At 50.2% G+C, this 20815-nt stretch overlaps 1 protein-coding gene across 3 annotated transcripts in view; it reads right to left on the reverse strand.

Moving 5' to 3' along the window:
- Positions 1 to 20815, reverse strand: part of DARS2 (aspartyl-tRNA synthetase 2, mitochondrial) — a 530183-nt gene that overhangs the window by 136679 nt on the left and 372689 nt on the right. For all 3 annotated transcript variants that reach the window (XM_069641110.1, XM_069641109.1, XM_069641111.1), the window contains one exon: positions 490 to 708. In XM_069641110.1, the coding sequence (XP_069497211.1) occupies positions 490 to 708 (219 nt within the window). The remainder of the gene's footprint in view (positions 1 to 489; positions 709 to 20815) is intronic.

The following is a 20815-nucleotide window of genomic DNA, read 5'->3' on the forward strand; positions in this document are numbered from 1 at the left end:
TTAAGATTAACATGTCAAAATTGAATCTGAATTTAAAATCGGTTTAAATAATATGTATACTGAATAATAGCATATTTGTGGAAACTTCAGAAAATGTGCAAAACGTTGTTCCTCTGAGATTGTTTGTAGAAGTTCCCCTTTATTTATTTATTTACTTTTTTACACAAGTGGTGGATTATTCTTTCCCAGAACATCTGTTTTTACCCTTTAAATGGCAGGATGTCGGTATTTCCTTTTGTAAATTAGGACACATACACCCATCCTAAGGGCACTCAAGAGGTTAAGGCAAAGCATGTTAATGGGATATTCAACCGCACTGCCGATGGCAGAAGCTGGTAGTTCTTGAAGCCCCACTGGTAATGGCACCAGTCCCAGAACTGTACATCTAAGTACAGGTGGCTACAAGGATATAAACATACAATAAATGATATAACATTAAAAAAATAGTAATGAAAAACAGAAAACAGAAGCCCATTTCTTTCCATATACCTTCCCGGGGTCAGAGTAGAGGAGGTCTGAGTCGCTCGGATGAGGTGCAGTGAAGGGATGATGCGCGGATTCCAGCTCATCCTTCTGATCTTCCTTGGGGAGGAAGAGTGGGAAATCTACCACCCAGAGGAATCGGAATACGGAAGGGTCACGAAGCATCAAGCCGCGGGATGCCAGGAGATTGGCACACTCCAAGCGCAGATTACCTAAAGCAGAGCACTGTGGGCGAGAGAGGGATAAAGAGAAAAAAATAAAAAGTTAAAGCAGATAAGGGATAAGAAACAAAGAAAAGGAGGGTAAAGGGGCAAGCGAAGCAGGCATTGAAAACATGTGAGAAATGACAGAAGGAAAGAGAGCAGGGAGAGAAAAAGAGGGAGAGGGAAATGAAAAAAAGGCACAATAAAAGTAGGGGGAAAATAAGAGCTAGATTGAGGGCAAGCGCGTAGTAAGGAGCAAGACCCTCTGGAACCTCCTCCCTGTCAACACCAGACTCGCACCTCGCTTCTGTATTTCAGTAAGGAGCTCAAGACCTTCCTGTTCAAGGAATGGCTCGTCCCAAACACTTATGGGCCACACACCCTCCCACTCCCCAACCTACCCGAGACTGGGTGATCTGCTCCCCCCAGTTTTCTCCCCTGGTTGCTTGTAGGTCCCTTGCTGCCAAATTGCCCACCCTCCCCCTTTCTCGTGGTTAGCTCCCCCTCCATTTTAGCTCTGCTTCCCTCAATATGTCCTTCCACCAATGATGCTTAAAGCACTCTGTTGCTAGATCTGTGCACAATAAATAGCCTAATAATAATACAATGAGAAGGAAAGAGATAGGGAGACAACGAGAGGGTGCCAGAACAACAAAGTCAGGGAGAGCACAAGAGTGGGAGCAAGCAAGAAAAAGGAAAAGTGAGAGAAAGAGCAGGAGCTTGGAGAGAGCAAACAAAAAGAGAAGAGAGATGAGAAGAATTCAATGTTTACATTAACGTTTGATTAAACCACACCCTGTCCTTTAAAAGATGTCTACCCGCAATACTGCACTACTTCAGGAGGTAGGAGTCCTACTGGTACCGGCCAAAGTAATTCAGGAAGTAAGGCTCCCACCGTGTGAGTGGTGTACTATTGTGGTTGGAATACCACCCTCTGATATGAGTGCAAGTGTGTAGTAAAATGAACGCAAGGAATAGCAAAGATAGCACTCCAACAGTCTACTTCATTTCCTATAGACAAAGTGAAAAATCAAATCTCAGACAGGTTTCTTGAAGTAACCATAAGTTCCCGTTTTGGTGGGACGCCATGTTATTGTTTATTAAGCACAGCAATGCCACAAGTACAATCTAAAGATGAAAAATACAACACAAAATATAGGAGAATGATGAACAACCCATTATAAAAGGTGAATACAATACACTAAGAAAACAGTCCAGACAGGAGTTTGCAAACTAGTCAAATGTACTACTTTTTAGAATAGACTCTGGAGGTAGAGGTTTATCAAAGCAGGTCTGTGATAAAGGGTTAATGCGGATCAGGTTACAGCTGCAGGAAAGGACTGTTATTAGGGAGCAGAAGTGAAAATGCAACCATCTCTTACTGCTACCAGAAGATTGAGAACATGCAGAGGAACACATTACAGTGAACGTGGCGAGGTGCTTGAATGGAACAGAAGGGAGAATACTGGTGGCGAGAGGCGGGACTAGAAGGTAAGCAAAAGGAATTCCGCTATCAAAGGGAGGAAGTCAGAGAAGTAGTAGAAATCGAATGTACACTCCCAATATTGTTCCAAGTGAGCAACCATTAGAAAGTATCATGTTTGCACCATGAAAGGTTCTTGGGGACCCTGAACACATTCACTAGAAAAGTGAATAGGTAGCATGGGGTTATGCAAGTATGTTTCGCGCCTTGATACACTTGTGTATAGGTGCGTTAAAAATGCCATATCATATCAAGACAAAGGGAGTCATGGAATTCCAAAATGGTACCCCATTGTTTGCATTATCCTAAATCTACCATGGAATGCCAGTATATTTTTCAACTTTGGAATTACATCTTTATTGCTACAGTGTATTTATTATACTTCTTAACTTCTAGGTACATGAAACACTTGTTCACGACTACTAAGTGGATTGTGTGAGAAACCTGAGGTTATTCTCCCAAGTTAGCCCTGAAATGCCTCTATTCAGGTGGCCAGGGAAGGGCCATCACTTTTAGATCCCAACCCTGGGGGTGGACAAGTGAGGGAGGATCACCTGGGTAGTGGAGTCCGTGGTAATAAATCTGGGAGACCCTCAGGCGAGATACAGTATCCTACTAAGACAAAAGGGGGTAAGGGAGGCCTTTATAGGATATTCTGGTCTATCTCGCTTGAATAAGCAAGATAAGTCCAATTCTAGTACAATGACAAGGATGGGGAAGTACAGGAACCAGAAGGAACACAATCTGTCTGGCTATAACATCAACAGATCCTTCCCCAACTCAAGTCAAAGGACTTATTCGTCCAACCATTCCACATTGCCAGTAAAGAAGGATAATATGGGGGAAAGGGAAATATCCTTGTTATATAAAAATCAAGCTGGATGTTCCCCCTAATTTCAACCACCTTATTACCCTTCACCATGTAATAACCCTCATTGATTTTGTGGCTTTTCCCCCACCCCAATTCCAATAAGTACTGGGATGAGGAAGAGATGATAGGGAGCAATGAAGATTACCCATAGATACAACATAGGAATACAAAGGGAGGCCTACACAAAGGGAGCCCTACCATCTAACACATTTGAATTGTCCCATTAATAGACTCAGGCACATTACCTCAATTGTGCACACCTGACTCCATTTGAACCTCACCTGCAATATAAAAAGGGTGGTTCTGTCAGAGTCAGAGAGCGAGCTGGGGATGTTGATTGGACCAGAGGAGCCAAGGAGCTAAAGGCTGCAGGAAGAGGAGCCCAGAAGGACCGGTGAGTGCGGGATGCCGAAACGCGGGCCCGGTGTGTGAAAGGGGCTGCAACGTGGTGAGGGAGCCGTGTCTCCAGGAAGCCGGAGTGGGACGGAAGGTAGTCTGTTGGCCTTTTTCAGATCAGTGCTTGTTCCCTTGGGACGTGTGCCGGTCTCAGGGGTATCCGAGGGGCAGGTGGTGAGACCCTCACATTGACCCAAGAACCCTTTGACCTGCTAGCCAGCACCGTGCTATTGGCGAGTTTCATAAGACAGAAGAAACTCAGTAGCGTGCAGACGGCTGTAGCGGGAGTTGGAGCGCCAGAAAAAGGTGAAGAGCCCGGGGAGCGAAAGCGGGATAAAGCAAAGCAAAGTTAAAAAAAAGGGAAAGGCAAAGCAAAATAAGGAAAAGAAACCAAGCAAGAGCTGTTAAGCGGAAAGAAAGCAAAGTGGAGTAAATGAAAAAAGAGCTAGAGGCGTGGAAATAAAGAGACAGAGCAAGGGCACTGATGACGCGGAAAGAGCCAAGAGACGGCGCAAGCAACCCAAAAGTGAGCAAGAGGGTGCAAGCAACCTGAAATAAAGGTAGAGAGTGCAAGAAGCAACTAAATGAGAAAATGAAGTGTGCAAGAGGCACGGAAAGGTGGAAAGAAGGTGCAAGTGTGCACAATAGAAAAAAGACACAGTAAAGAGGGAAAAGTGCAAAGTGGAAAAGGCACAGAAGAAGAGGTGCCAGAGAATAAGGAGAGGAATTACAGATCAGAGTGGTCACGCCTGGGTGGAGCAAGAAGAACAAGTTACTTTCTTACCTGGTAACGTTCTTTCGATGGGATGGTCCGACGACGTATTCCATATCTATGACAGGTAATGTCCACAGCTGTGCTGCTTCGTTAAATCTTTGGCATCTGCGTCCTGCCTCGATGACGTCGATGCGCCGTCCCCGAGGACCTCCTCCGACGGCCGACGTCACCCGATGTGATAAGTAGGACGCATGACGCCCATAGCCTCAGTTATAGTTTTTTCCCAGAACGTGTGCCACCAGTTTTCTGCCAGTCAGACACACAAGGCCTTGCGGAACGCAAGCTGCAATCGCAAAAGAAATTCTGCAGCGGGGAAGGCAGGGCGGGAGCGATATGGAATACGTCGTCGGACCATCCCATCGAAAGAACGTTACCAGGTAAGAAAGTAACTTGTTCTTCGAGGGGATTGGGTCCTCCGACGTATTCCATATCTATGACAGACTCCCAAAGCAGTACCAAGCAAGGAGGTGGGAAAGAATTTAGAATACAAATTTAGCATGCCCAATCAAATTGCGGAATAGAGAACTGCCTTACCAAAGGCCAGATCTTGCCCTCTGATGGAATTGAGGGAGCAGTGACGTACAAAAGTATGTACTGAAGCCCAGGTGGCTGCATCAGAGATGTGACGAATAGGAACTCCCCTCTGCAGGGCAGTAGACGCAGCCACTCCTCTGGTAGAATGGGCCCGCAAGCCAGCCGGAGGGTCCTTACCCGCCAAGCGGTAACACTCGGAGATAGCTAAAATAATCCAACGAGACAAAGTCCGTTTCGTCACAGCTTGTCCTAAACGCTTCCCAGCGTAACCAATGAAAAGTTGATCGTCCACTCTGACCCGGGACATGCGCGAAATATAAAAGCTCAACGCTCTCTGAGGATCAAGCCTATGGAGCCTCTCCTCTTCCTTACCAGGATGTGGAGGAGGATAGAACGCCGGAAGAACAACCTTCTGGCTCAAATGAAAATCCGAAACCACCTTCGGAATAAAAGAAGGACGAACTCTAAGGACAACCCTGTCCTTGTGAAACACAGTGATGGGTGGCTTAACTGAAAGTGCCTGTAACTCACTCACTCTGCGGGCCCACGCCGGAGCAATGAGGATCATCCGGGAACCGAACCTCCGTAACCTCCGCAACACTTGCGGGATGACGGGGACTGGAGGAAATGCGTACAGCAGTGGGAATGACCATAACCGCAACCAAAAACACAGTTTTCAGAGTCAACAGCCTCAAAGGGCAAGAATGTAAAGGCTCAAACGGAGCACCCATAAGAAACTTAAGAACAAGGTTCAAATCCCAACCTGGAACCAAAATAGGTGACGAGGGAACACATTAGTGAGCCCTTTCAAAAACTGAAATTAATTGAATCTTAAAATAGGAACACTCTTCAGACGAGCGCTTAAATATGGACAGCGTCGCCAGGTAACCTTTAATGGTCCCCACTTGCAAGCCCCTGTAGGCCAAACAAAGCAAAAAAAACAAAACCATGGGAATGTCGCATTCAAAAGGATCCACATTCTGAACTCTGCACCAGTCGCAGAACTTTCTCCAACGGCAACGGTACAGAGACTTAGTTGCCGGCCGCCTGGCCGAGAGCAACACCTCCATCACGTCTTCAGGGAGGTCCCAATCCTTATACCTCAACCTTTCAGAAGCCAAGCGTGAAGATTGAGGGATCTGACCTCTGGATGGAGAACCTGACCCCCCCCTCCCGTGACAGCAGATCGTCTCGGTAGGGAAGACGACGTGGAGGGCAGATGGACAAGTCTAGAAGGTCCGGGTACCACGTCCTCTGGGCCCACGCCGGAGCAATGAGGATCATCCGGGAACCGAACCTCCGTAACCTCCGCAACACTTGCGGGATGACGGGGACTGGAGGAAACGCATACAGCAGTCGGAATGACCACTCCATCACGAACACGTCTCCTAAGGCTCCTTTTGGAGGAAATTCCCGCGAGCAAAACCTTTCGCACTTCCGGTTGACACTGGAGGCGAAGAGATCCACTTGAGGGGTCCCCCAAAGAGCGAAGATCTCCAGGAGAATCTCCTGAGCCAGCTCCCACTCGTGAGAGATCGTGCTCTGCCTGATCGTGCTCTGCCTGCTCAGAGCGTCCGCCGTCTCGTTGTCGTCTCCGGCCAGATGAACTGCCGAGATCGAAACTTCCTGCTGGATGGCCCAGAACACGAGCTGCATCGCCTGCCTGCACAGCGGAAGTGACCCTGCCCCCCCTTTTTGTTGAGGTAGTGCATGGCCACCGTGTTGTCCATCAGAATCAGGACACTCTTCCCGCGCACAGTCGGCAGAAAAGCTTTCAGGGCTAGCCTGACGGCACTCAGCTCCAGCAGATTGATATGGAGTCTGGACTCCGACGGAGACCAACGACCGCTGACTGTCAGCTCGTTGGCATGAGCTCCCCATCCCGTGAGGGATGCGTCCGTCACGATCGTCACCTCTGGCCAGGGCAGCCAAAATGGGGAACCCTTCATCAGATTGCCCTCGACGACCCACCACAGAAGGTCACGGGCTACCAAGGGCGGCACCTGAACAGGGTCCGACAGCCTCCCGGAGGACTGAGACCACTAGAGCTTGAGTGCCCACTGCAAAGATCTCATCCGCAGATAGGCCTCTGGCACCAGAAGAATGCAGGATGCCATGAGGCTGAGCAGTCTCAAGAACTCGGACGCTGGGAGAGTCTGGGCAAACTGAAACTTGTGCACCATCTGCTGAATGTGAAGAGCCCGCACCTGAGGAGGAAAACACTGCCCCAGGGACGTGTCGAGCACTGCTCCGATGTACTGGAGCCACTGCGTTGGTGTCAAATGGGACTTCTTTAAATTGAGGGAGAAGCCCAGCCTGTGAAGGGAGTGGCAGGTGATGGACAGATGATCCAGGACTTGCTCGGGAGAGCTCCCCCTGATCAACCAATCGTCCAGGTAGGGGTAGACGTGAATCCCCCCTTTCCTGAGATGCGCTGCCACCACCACCATGAGCTTGGTGAAAACCCTCGGGGCGGAGGTCAATCCGAACGGCAGGACCCGAAACTGAAAGTGCAAGTCGCAAAACTGAAAGTGCAAGTCGCCAACCGCGAACCTCAGGTACTTCTTGTGCTTGGGATGGATCAGCACATGGAAGTAAGCATCCTTGAGGTCGAGAGACACCAACCAGTCCTGAAGTTCAAGGGCCTGGAGGACTTGAGAAAGCGTCACCATCTTGAACTTGTCCTTCCCGAGGAGTTTGTTCAAACCGCGCAAGTCCATGATGGGTCTCAATCCCCCGTCTTTCTTTGAAATCAAAAAATAAGGGGAATACCATCCCTTGTTCCTCTCCGCTACAGGCACCAGTTCTATGGCGCCTTTCTCCAGCAGGGCTTGAATTTCCTGCGCAAGGAGCGGATCCGGACTCTTCAAAGAGAGGTTCCCTGGTGGATTGTCGTGAGGCCTCTGCCGAAAAGGAAGACAGTAGCCGTGGGTTATGATCTCCAGAACCCACACATCCGAAGTAATGGCTTGTCACTCTACAAGATGCTGCGCCAGCCTTCCCCCAACCGGCGAACCATGGGACCTGGCCTCATGACTGAGTGGTAGCAGCTGCGGCGTTGCCTGAGGGCAAAGAGGCAACTGCCCGAGCAGCCTTGGCACCTCGAGTACCCTTGTTTCCACCTCTGGCACTCTTACGATGGCCTCTTTGACTGCTAGCTCCTCTCGCTTTACTGAAGGACGAGTAATAGCGAAAGGAACCTCCCCTCCATTGCTGTCCCCTGGGACGAAAAGGCAGAGGTTGGCGAACTGCAGCGCCCAAGACTTCGCTGCAGCTTTGGAGGTCTGCAACCTCTCAAGGCTCTCGTCAGCCTTGCTGCCAAAAAGGTGTTCACCGTCAAAGGGCATGTTGAGGAGCCGGGACTGCACATCAGGAGCGAACCCAGACTTCCTCAACCATGCAAACCTGCGCATTACGGTGCTCGCCGCCATGGACCGGCTGACACAATCCGCCAAGTCCAAACCCGACTGAACGGCCTCACACATGGCATCCTTGCCATCCTGAACCATAGCAAGGGAACCATCCCGTTCGTCCCCTTCGGGAATATGATCAGCCGCTAATGCAACACAGTTCCACAGAGTGTATGTGAAACGAGACAACACACATATGGAGTTGGCCGCCTGAAGCGCCATACCCCCAGAAGAAAACACTTTCTTCGCCCATCCGTCAAAACGTTTGTCGTCCCTAACCGGAGGGATGGTAGGATACGACGCCTGCTTTGCCGGGGCCGTAGCCGCCTGCTCCACCAAACTCTCCGGGGTGGGGTGCCTAGACAAGTAGCAGGGGTCGCTACTGGCTGGATGGTATTTTCGCGACAAAGACTTGCCCACTGCCGGGAGACTCTCCGGAGCAGTCCAAGCCGCCGCCACCCTTCTCTGCAAAGCCATTTGAAAAGGCAAAACTGGGTCAGTGGGTGGACCGAGATCAAGGATGTCCGTGAGATCATCCTGAACAAACTCCCCTGGGGCAGCTGACCAACCCAAGTACTCGGTAACCCGAGACATAAGGCGCCAATATGACGAATCGGCATGAGTGCCAGGCTAAGGGCGACAAAACTCCACCTCCGGAGAGGTGTCCAGTCCACTGGCATCATGCAGTGACTGCCTCAGGTCATCAAACTGACTATGGCCCGAGATAAGGTCATCTGGAACCGTAACCGGAACCAGGCCGCCATCAGAGCCTTCATCACCCTCTGAAATGTACTCCAGGCGGGGAGAGGAAGACCTCTGCGGACCAAAACAGTGCCGGACCTTAGCCATAGCCTTTTTAGGGGCAAACCCCGTGCCACGGGGCCCCTCCGACACCATCGCCTCGAAAGGCGTCGAGGGCGCCGAGCGAGTCGCCGTCGACAGAAAAGGCGTCGACGTCAGCTGCAACGCCTCCAGCATCTGCAGCGTCGACAAAGTCCTCGAAGCCGGAGCTCCGAGCGTGTCTGTCGACAACCTGGGCGCCGACGGCATCGACGACCCCCTCGAAGACGGAACCTCGAGAGAAATCGTCGACGTCTTCTTCGAAGACGGCACAGGATCACACGCTCTCGAGCGCGTTGAGGACCGGGACCTGGAACGGGCATGGCGAGAACGGCTACCCTTGTCCGAGCGGGACCTCTCCCGCGAGCCGTGCCGACCACCCGAGCCCGAAGGCGTACGGGTGGTGTCTCTCGACGGGTGACGACTGACCCCACTCGGAGGCGCAGACGTACCGGTGCCCTGCCATTCCAGAATCGCTAGCATCTGCTTCCCGAAGGAAGCCCATTCCTCCGGTGTCGCTTGCATGGAGGGATAAGCAACCCGCCGACGGGCGGAGTCCTCGGAAGAGGACGGGCAAGGCGACCTATGCCGGCGCTTCCTGGAATGCCTAGAAGAGGCAGAGGAGTGGCGAGACCGACTCCTGGAAGGAGACCCACCGGACTTCCGACGACGACGCAGAGAGTCACCCCTCGAGTCATCGGTCGAAAGCCCCGCAGACCTCGACTTCCGGGGCTTAGACACCCAACCTACCGACAGTTTCTTCTTGCGTTCCCGCAAGGCCTTCGCAGTGAGCGACTGGCAGTCGACACAGTCGTCCATATCGTGGGCCTCCCCGAGGCACCAGAGGCAGGCGTCGTGCGAGTCCGTAACCGACATCTTGGACCCACAGTCCCCGCAGTTCTTGAAGCCCGGATGCGGGGTCGAAGATGAGAAAGACATCGCCACGAACAGGTCTTCACACCAAGCGAACAGGCTCAACGAACCGAGAAAGAAAACAGCAACTCCAACTAGTCGAGGCGTACCGAGATTCACGAAGCGAACACGTTCGCGGAAAAAACAGAACTGAGGCTATGGGCGTCGTGCGTCCTATTTATTACATCGGGTGACGTCGGCCGTCGGAGGAGGTCCTCGGGGACGGCGCATCGACGTCATTGACGCAGGATGCAGACGCCAAAGATTTTCCGAAGCAGCACAGCTGTGGACATTACCTGTCATAGATATGGAATACATCGGAGGACCCAATCCCCTCGAACCTGGCGTTCTGGAAAGTCTCTGATACTACCCCATAAAAGAACTTTACAGTGAAAGGTACATCCTGACAAGAGGAACATTTTGTTTGTTGAACTGCATAAAGAGGGGCCTAGCCTTGGGGATGGGAGCCCTGAGAGGCCTAACAAGAACTATGTTTTTTGTTTGTTGAACTTCATGAGGAGGGGCCTATGCTTAGGGAGGAGAACCCTAAGATGCCTGCTAAAGATATTGTTGATAAAGTCATTGTTGAACTTTGTGAAAAGGGGCTTGGACTTGGGGAAGGGAACCCTGAGAGGCCTATTACGAACTGTGGTTTTTGGGGAGTGCGGGGGACTGGAAGGATCAACGCTTGGGGAAGGGAGCCCCCAAGAGACCCAGAGACATTGTGAACTCCATTGACCTGCTGCAAGAGCCCTAGGTGGAAGGTTCCAAGGGCAACCCTGTTGAATTGAACTGACAGAACTGGATCTATGGGTAAGACCAACTGAAACCAGCTGTGGTTTACATTTCTTTTTGAATCTCCATTTTTCCTTTAAGAAGATTCCCATCACATTTGACTTAAGAGTGAGGGCAAGCCTAGGTTTGGACACAGACGAACTTTGGTTTTGGACTTACGGACATCGACGGCCCTTAGAATGATATGGTGTTTATAACGCGCCTGTACACACGTGTTTCTAGGCGCCACAAGACAAGGGAGGGAAGACATAGGAAGGACAAGAAAAACGATCCTACTAGGCCTTGTGTCATTTGGATCGTGCAAGTGCGACAATAGAAATGTAGGGGGAAGGAGATGGGAAGTGCAAGGGAGAAGATAAAGGGGCAGCATAGCTCTGAGTAAGTGCAGCCAGGGCAGCATGGCTCTGGATAAGTGCAAGGAGGGGGGGGGGGGTGTAGGGGTTACAGTTACAGCTCCAAGTGCATGGTAGGTCAGGAGGCAGTGCAAAGGAAGACTGGTCATGAAGGAGCCTGGTACCCAGTGAGACTCTGAGGGAAGCAAGCAACCAATCGGCGCAGCAGCAGGAAAGTTAGGAAGGGAGTGAGAGAGAAGGCAGAGGAGAAAAGGAGGGTCTTGAGCTGCATCCGGAATTTCAGGTGGTCCAGCTCAAATCTGAGAGGGGCAGGGAGGCGGTTCCGGAGAGGGGGAAATCTGCAGAGGAGAGAGATCAACCCCCCCCCCCACTCTCTGCCTGGAGAAGTGTCTGACCCTCAGAGTTGGAGGTAGCTGAGCGAAGGGCTCCAGAAGGAAGGTATTTCGGAAGAGAGAGTAGGTGTAGGCCCCTGCCCCAAAAAGCCTTCTGGATGATGCAGAGGGTCTTGAACTTGATCCTTGCAGCCATCCGGAGCCAGTGGAGAGATTTCAGGGCTGGAGAGTTACAGTCCCTGGGCTTGAGGCCAAGGATAAGTCTTGCAGTTCTGTACTGGATTTGATGCCGGGGGCGAAGAGTAGAGGTAGGCAGATTGCGAAAGAGGCTGTTGCAGTAGTCCAGCCTGGAGAGAACCAGGGCTCTGGCAACAGTGAGCTTCTGGGGGAAAGTCAAGGGAGGTAAAATACTTCTGAAGAGGTGCAGCTGTAAGTGGGCCTTCTTGATAAGGTCTTTGATGTGAGGAGAGATGGAGAGAGTGGAGTCGAAGATGTCACCAAGGTTTTTTGCCTCACAGGAATATGAGGGTAGAGAGCCGAAGGAGGGTGGCCAGAGAGAGAGAGGGAAAGCGGGAGCAGGGGTCCCAATGAGAAGAATCTCCGTCTTACTGGCATTAAGGCAAAGATCGTTGGAGGCGCACCAATCCTGAATCGCGGATAGACAGTCAGGAATGAGCGAGGGAGGAGAGGAGGCTGAGGGAAGCCTGAAAGAGTGCAGAGTGTCATCTGCAGAACACTGAAAGTTAGAAGAGAAGGTAGAGATCAGGTGGGCCAAAGGGGCCAGATAGACATTGAGGAGCCAGGGTGAGAGGATAGAGCCCTGGTGGAAACCACATGTGGAGAGAGAGATGATGCGGAGAAAGGACTCAAGTTGGTCCTGGGAGGGATGGTCCGGGAGGAAGGATGTCAGCCACACCAGGGCCTGATCCCTGATGCCCAGGTTCACACGGAGTCGGTTGATCAGGGTGGCGTGATTGACCATATCGAAAGTAGAGCAAAGGTCAAGGAAGAGGAGGACAGAAGGAGAGCTGGAGTTGAGGTTAGAGAGCAGATCTTCACAGGTGTTTACGAGAGCAGTTTCCGTGCCTCTGGCTGCTCTGAAGCCAGACTGATGGTCATGGAAACAGCCAACTGATTCAGTGTGGAGGGTAAACTGGGAGATGGGCAGCTTTCCCAGGAGTTTCCCAGGAAAGGAGTGATAGAAATCGGGTGATAGTTTGCCGGACAAGTAGGATCGGCAGAAGACTTTTTAGGAAGGGGTGCACAGGGGAGTGCTTGATGAGCGAGGGGCAAGATCCAGTGGTGAAAGAGTGATTGCAGAAATCGTTAAAGGGAGCACCTGTTTGGATGACACTTTCATAGATCAGACTTGTCTAGAGATATCGTCAGGTGTTGTCAGAGAGGAGGAAAAAGGAAGGAGGGGAGAGAGAGGCGGCCAGAGGAGGCCTGAGCGAGATATAGGTAGAGGAAGAGGAAAGCGAGACAGGATGTCCTGAGTTTTAATGGTGAAATTAGAGGCCAGAGCCGTACAGAGGGCATGGGAGGGAACAGGAGAGGTGGAAACTGCAGTAGGATTGCCCAGCTCCTTGCAAATTTTAAAGAGTTCAGCCGTGTTGTTAGAGGCCGCAGAGATGCAGGTTTGGATATGTAACTAGAAGCACCAGTTGGGGGAACAATCCTCTTAGAGTTAGGGCCAGGTAGGCATTACATCAACCCCACAAAGTTTGATAATAAAGGTTTTCAAACTGTTACTTCCCAGTCCGTCTCTCTCTTGATGCCATGCCTGTCTCACAATTGCCTTTTGGCAAGGAACAGAGGTCTTCGCTGATCTATTCCCCTGGCATATGTCTTCTTCCCAGAATGTGGATGGGTGGAGGTTCTTGCAGGTGCCAAGCATGTCCTCAACCAGCCGATCCATCTCAAGTAACCAGAGCCCCCTCAGAATAGATTTGCTCTTGATTCATAGGTATCTTTCATAGGGGAGCAGTATGATCCTTATAGAGAGCAATGCAGGAATCACAATTCTTGTCCTCCGCAGCAGTAGGCCCTCGTCTGACTGACAGTTCTTCAAGAACTGAGGCTTTAGGACCAATTGCTGCTGAAAGCTCAGATGTCCGTTGAGGTTGCCCACTGAGTATTATCTTGCATTACCCTTAATTCAGGCTGCTCAGAAATATTCGAATAAATTAGTCTTGGTCGGATTCCCTTCATAATTATTCCATGCTTAGTTCTTTGGGAATAGGCTCTGGTGCAAGTCCAGGAATTCCTCTGAATAGCCTGCACTGGGGTGGTACGTTATGAAGTAACAGTCTTGCAAATTAAGTATCCCTTTCCCAATCCTGGCCAGCGACCGGGGAGCATTGCTGTGAAAGATGGGGAACTAGCAGTTTGGTGATCCGTGACTGCTTTGAACCTCCGTCTGTATGTGTAAAGGTGGAAGTGCTTGAACCACATATTCCTGCATGGCTTCCATATTGATCTAGTAGTACATTGGCTCCATGTGGGTGAATGTTCTGCTGGTCTATGCAACTGTATAACCTTCTCAGAGTAGGTCCTTGTGTCCAAGGATAGCACCAAGGCTGCAGGGACCCCAGCCTTCAGTATCCTCCTTGAAGTCAATGTAGGCCATTATGGTATCAGCAAGGAGAATATCCTTGGCCTTCTGAAAGGCTTCTTCACTGGGATTGCTTCAGTTCGCTCAGTGGAGCCCAGTAGTGTCTGGTTAATTAATTAGAAGGGCATAAATGTTTCTCAAGGATATGCGGGATATGCGGGAGCAACAGGGCATAGCGAGGGAGCCCAAACCAACTTAAAGGTCTTCTGTCGGTCAAACACATACAATGTTTGAGCAACAGTGATAGGAGGTGGGACCAGACCCGTGCAAACAAAATAACCTGGACCTACTGTGCTGCCGGTGAGAGATGATGTACGTTTAGTTCACATTTCAATACATCTCTGCACCCAACGCAATGGGGTGGCAACCTTACATTCTAAAGAAGAAGCAGCCACTGTTGAAGGGGTTTCCAGGTTTGGCATGAATCTTCCACAGAAGTAGGCCACGCCGAGATACCTGCGCAATTCTAGGACAGATTATAGTTGTGGTGAATCCTTGATAGCTTTCACTTTTGTTCAGATTGGCTCTTCTGCCTTTATAAAATGAAGCTATATCTGAAGAACTCTTGTTGATTTTTGAAGAATGTGTACTTTTCTCTATGCAAGTTTAACTCACATTCCTTCCTTTTTGGTAGTTCTGCTCTTAGACTAGACAAATGTTCATCATCTGCAAGGGCACCAGAATGTCACTCATATTGATAATTCAGTTTAGCAAGCAGCAAATTGGGCCTTGGAAGCCCTCTGCGGCAGACGCTATGCCAACGTTCAGGCATCAGTATATTCAGAGATCTACATGTTTCATGTGGCCCGATTCCTTGCTCCTTTCCAGCTGTTTCAAGGAGGATTGTGTGACTGACCACATTATTACTGCTCTCCAGAAGTACAGGAATGAGTAGTGGCTAATCCCCCTCCACAGCCCAACACTACTATTAAACCAGCAGTAATCCCAAAGTTGGAACAGACAGCACGAAATGTATACATCCTTTGCCTTATGTAGTAGCACAGGCCGAGGGCAGGGTGTATCTTCAGGAGGTGTGAGCTAATAATAGTAGCAACCCAAAAAGTCAAATGGTTCCGAAATTAAAAAAAAGTTTAATCAAGGTGTTATAAAAAAATTTAAAAAACAGACAAACAATAGAATGCGTTCCCTGGCGGGGTGGAGAAGGGAGCGGTCGGCGCAACATTAAACAGCAAATAATGCCAAGCAAATCAAAGGGGGGGGGACCTTTTGCCAGGACGGCAGATAAGGACCAATCTACTCCATTGGATGCAGCCATGGCCTCGTCCAGTGCACAACAGGAGGAGGGAAACTAGCTAGATACAGCCATAGCGGCCCTAAAGACGTCCCTGGAAAACAAGATGGACACAGTAATGGTAGACGTAGGTCTCCTCCGACAAGATGTACGGACCCTGGCAGACCATGTGGGTACGGCGGAACAACAGGTGCAGCAAAACACCAGCGACATTGCAACCACCCGTACCGACATGTCAGACGTGCTCCGATGGGTGAAGATTCTGGAACAGTGGGCAGAGGATGCAGAAGGGAGGGCCTGAAGAAATAATATCCAGATCGTTGGACTGCCAGAGGGAGAAGAAGGTCAGGACCCCACAAATTCTGTTGAGAACCTCCTGCTGCAGGAGATCGTGGCGGGAGTACTGTCCCAAGGCTTTGCAGTGGAGAGAAGCCATAGGTCCCAGACCAGGAGGCCCCAACCAGGGGCTCCCCTGAGATCAATGATTGCAGGAATTATGAACTTCAAAGATAGAGATAAAATATTGACATTCTCTCCAGAATAATATTGATATCCAGAATAACGTTCTACCCAGACTATACTATCCTGGTCCAGAGACAAAGTGCACGATACAGACCCACCAAGGAACGCCTCAAGGCAGCGGGTATACGTTACATGCTGCTGCACCCGGCAAAACTGAAGGTGATACGAGAGGGTAAATCGCATTTCTTCGAGACAACAGAAGATGCCCAAGCATGGATGGACCAACAGGGTATCAAGCAGGTGAGACCCAGAAATGACAACTACGAGAATCTACACTGGGGCCAGCGGGAGTGAGCCTATCCTGGGAAAGATGGTTCCGACACTATAGATATTACGCAAGCCAGATGGAATATAACTAAAAGAGCAACGAGATTCGCCATTACCGCGGATGGCGGCGGGACACACAACCCCAAGACTTTTGTTAGTTAGGATGTCAGTTTTAAGGCATCACACTGCCACAGGTCGGTCCCACCTTGGTAGACGCAGCAAGAGAAGCACCGAGGCACGAGCAGGGGGAGGGTGGCTGAGCATTTGTTCAATAGTTGTAGTTAGTGAGTGGTTAGTTAGGAGGAGTGAAGGCACAAGTGGAGGAGAAAGCACCAGGTAACAGGAACTAAGTGCAAATGGCAGGCGACCAGACACATATCCTGATGAAGGCTACCAGGGAAGTACAACAAGGCAGCAAACCCGCAACAGATCTACACAAGTAAGATACAACACGAACAGGAAGGGTCAGTCCCACCCCATCCAGGAGAAATCAGCGGATGACACAACAAGAATGCCCATCAGCAGACACAAGCCGATAGGCAGGCCTATGGGAACAAAGGGGCCACAAGACAAAGTAACCAAATGGGTAAAGAAAAAGCAGTCATAGCCACCTGGAACGTCAGGGGTCTAAACGCCTATGTCAAGAGACTAAGGGTCTACGCCTGACTGAATAGAGAAAAAGTACACATCGCTATGCTACAAGAAACACATTTGATGGCGGAAAAGCAAATAAAGATAGCTAAGAAATGGGGAAGACAAATGTATAGCTCAACATACTCTTAACTATGCCAGGGAAGTTCTGATATGGATAGTTCCGGGAGTGCCCTTCAAACTAATAAGACAAGAGAGGGACATGGAAGGCAGAATGGTGATCGTACACAGAATGTTGGAGAACAAAGAGGTGTGTCTGATAAACACGTATGCTCCCAAACAGGACGCGACAGAGTTCTTTAAGACGATTACACCTCGGCTAGCCCCTACAGAGGAGCGTCATTCATATGGGCAGGAGACTTCAACTGGACCCTGAACCTGCTGGTGGACAGATCCGACAGCAAGCAGAAGAAACCAGCTCTGCCGGCCAGGGCCCTACAGAAGACTCTAGACCAGCTGGAACTGGAAGACGTCTGGAGGAAGGTACATGCCAATTCCAGGGGATACACACACTATAGTGCCCCCACACGGCACATACACCAGCATAGACTACTTATTTACGGGCAGGGAGTCCCTCAGTGAATTCACAGGGATACATATTAAGGCAAGAACGCTATCAGACCACGCCCCAATGGAAGCAACATGAGCATACACATACAGAGGGGCCCCCATACCTACCTGGAGACTGAGGGCGGAGGCACCGACATATGAGGTCTTCCAAGAACATATTAGAGAGGCGATAGAGACTATTTTGACCATAATGCGGGGAGCGTGGACAGCACTGGCATGGTTTGGGACTTTCAAGGTAGTGGTCAGAGGAGTAGCGATAGGGAAGGCGGGTGGACTCGGGGGATCCATTGTGGCTGGTCTGGGGGGAAATAGAAAAGGAGACAGAAGCATGGGTGGGGAAGGGGAAGAACCGGTGGAACTCACAGCGATGCGACTGCAGTGTTGCACAGTCTGGGAAAAACTGGGCAGATTAGACTATGGGAAGTATGTACAGAGACTACACGCTGAAGGAGACCGGCCTGGCAGGCTCTTAGCCTGACTCACCAAACAAGAGAACAGGCACAAACCAATAACCGCAATTAGGGATGAGCAGGGTGAGGAAATGAGGACCCAAGATGGGATTAATGGAGTGTTCTTGCGGTTCTATGAAGAACTGTATTCCAGCAAACAGGAAAGCGGAAGATACAACTGATACCCTAGGGAGATTCCCCTCCCCAGGCTAACAGAGGAGCAGGTGCAGACATTGGATGCGCCCCTTACGCTAGATGAGCTGAGTGATGTAATAGCCGACCTCCCAACAGACAAATCCCCTGGACCGGGTGGGTTACCCAGGGAATTCTATAAGAAATACAAAGACACCTTGGCCCCACGGCTCCTGGAGGTGTTTCAGGAGGCATACGAGGAAGGAAGGTTGCCACAGAGCCTATCAGAATCGGTCATCATACCCATACTGAAACCGGGGAAGCCGCCTCTTGAGTGTGGCTCCTATAGACCGATCTCCCTGATCAATCATGACTCCAAAATCCTGACCGCAGCCCTAGCAAATCGACGAACTGGTCATATCCACACTGGTACACCCAGACCAAATGGGATATGTACTAGGGAGAAACGCGACATGGAATCTGCGCAGACACCACCACGTTATTGAGAGCACAAACCTAGAACAGGGGGACTGTGCGGTGGCGTCGCTAGACGCCATTAAGGCATTTGATTCAGCGAACTGGGACTGGCTTCTGCCCATTTTGGGATAGGAGAGAGGTACCTCAGCTGGATCCGGCTCCTTTACAGTGATCCCAGAGCAAGAGTGAAAAGGGGTAGGCACATCTCGGAGGGGTGGAAGATTGGCAGGGGCAAAACGCAAGGGAAGAGTACGGGAACGCGGGAATAGAAATAGACGGGGTGGTACATCTAATGTCGATATATGCAGATGACATACTCCTCTATGTCGGGAACCCGAGGGAAAACATGACAGACCTACTGGGGGCATTTGCCAGACTGTCGGGACTCACGATTAACAAGGAGAAATCCTCGCTCTTCCCCTGGCAGGCTTGAGGAAGGCCGCCCCTGACCAGTTACCGAGACTAGCACTCACATGGACAAAAACCACTTTCTGCTACTTGGGAGTGGACATACACCACAGCATCACACACAACTAACACACAGGCGGCCTTAGTCAAAATAGAAAAAGCTATGATGTTCTGGAAGACACTTCCACTGGGGATGATAGGAAGAGCAGCCCTATTGAAGATGATGTTCCTGCCCCGCCTACTGTACTACTTTACTAATATCCCATACAACATTCCCAGGCCCTTCTTTAGACGACTACACACACTGGCAAGAGAGTTCCTGTGAGGCGGGGGGAGGAACAGGATAGCGCTGAACACACTACAGAGAGATTATGAATGGGGGTTCAGGCTACCAGACTTTGAACGCTACTACCTGGCGGGACAACTCCAATTCATTCTAAAAAGGCTGCGGGATGACACATCCATAGACACAATGCTCTTTCAGCCAGCAATACCACACTACTACCTGAGGGAACTTCCATGGATAGACAAAGCTCCAGCCAAACTACTCCCTACTATAGTTCAACTGGGCCTGACTCTGTGGAGTAGAGCGTGGAAAATACAAGCGACACGAGATCCCTACTCTAGACAAATCCCCCTTGCAGAACTAGTCGACATCCACACAGCATCCCCGACTACTTACCGCACGCAGTGGCGAAGAAAATAAGTGGCACAGACCGGAGACCTATGGAAAGATGGACAGTGGGTGGATTTACAGGCCTTAATGGATGAACAGGGCGTACACAGCGGACAATTTCTATTGTACAAAAGTATGGTACAGAGGATCAAGAAGAGGGGGAGGACATTGCCCGGAGAAGGAGACAGCGAGGGAGTACTGGATGTGTGGTACCATGTGTCAGAGGGAGGACACACAATATCCAGACTTTATGAACAGCTCCTGAGTAGCAACAATGAGAGGGTGCTGCAAGCAAGAGCTAGATGGGAAGAGGAACTCCAAAGGACCTTCAGTGATGAGGAGTGGAGCAGGACACTTCAGTATGCCAAAAAAGTCTTCAGAAATGCGAGATTCAAGCAAATGCAGCTATACCTCATACACAGGGCATACCTCATACCCAAGCGAATGTCACACCTGGGACACAAACAAACCCAAAGCTGCCCACGCTGTGCAACAGAAAAGGCGGATATGATACATATGTTCTGGTCCTGCCCAGTGATACTTAACTTTTGGGACACAGTGAAAATGAGGGCAGAGGCAGGAGGGATACAAATGCCAGCGTGGTTGCCAGAATCTTATCTCCTGGGGCTGTTCCCGAGAGGTGGCAAACAAATAACATATATAGCGAAAATGAAAGACATAATGTGTATTCTGGTGAAACGCTGCATAGCGATGCCATGGAACTCGAGCACAGGGCCATCAGTAGAAACGTGGTGGGCAGACCTGAAGAAATGGACAAAAGCGGAAACATCAGTGTGGAGCAGAGCGATGCAGAGGGGAGAAGGGGAGATCGGGGCCAAACTACTTGCAGGGTACTCCCTCATACAGGACCTGTTTAACGGCACAGATGGGCAAGACATGACAGGCCCTAGTGGGCCGGAGGAGGATTGAACTCCCAGCGACAATGCGAATGAGGGAACTTGGTAGGGGCTGTGGTCATGTCGCAAGGGGTCTAACGCAGGAGCCGGGGACAATAAAATGCTGAACATTATGGACAGACAAGGAGAGGGCCAAGCCAACGCGCCAAGGAGACAGATGATAGAGTGCTAATCTAAAAACGAAGTGCCAGTTGCAGTGTAATGTTGGTTGCTGTTGTTGGTTTGTTATGTGTTGGAAATTAATAAAGAATAAAAAAAAAAATAGAATGCGTTCAACTAAGAAAACAGATCGGAAAAAAACTCACCCACACTGAAAATGCAGACTATTGTAGAATTGCACTGTGTAGGGCCCTTAATTGCATGATGTTAATGTTAAAGAATGTCTTACAAGAAAAAAGGCAGAGATCGGAGCTTAAAAATCACTATGGTCACAAAAGTGGACCCAGGGGGGTGTGGGGGCCGGGGGAGGGGCTGTTCATAGTGTCATACTGTT

Source organism: Ambystoma mexicanum, chromosome 1q (assembly GCF_040938575.1).
Source record: "Ambystoma mexicanum isolate Mex_15411 chromosome 1q, UKY_AmexF1_1, whole genome shotgun sequence".
NCBI classification, from domain to species: domain Eukaryota; kingdom Metazoa; phylum Chordata; class Amphibia; order Caudata; family Ambystomatidae; genus Ambystoma; species Ambystoma mexicanum.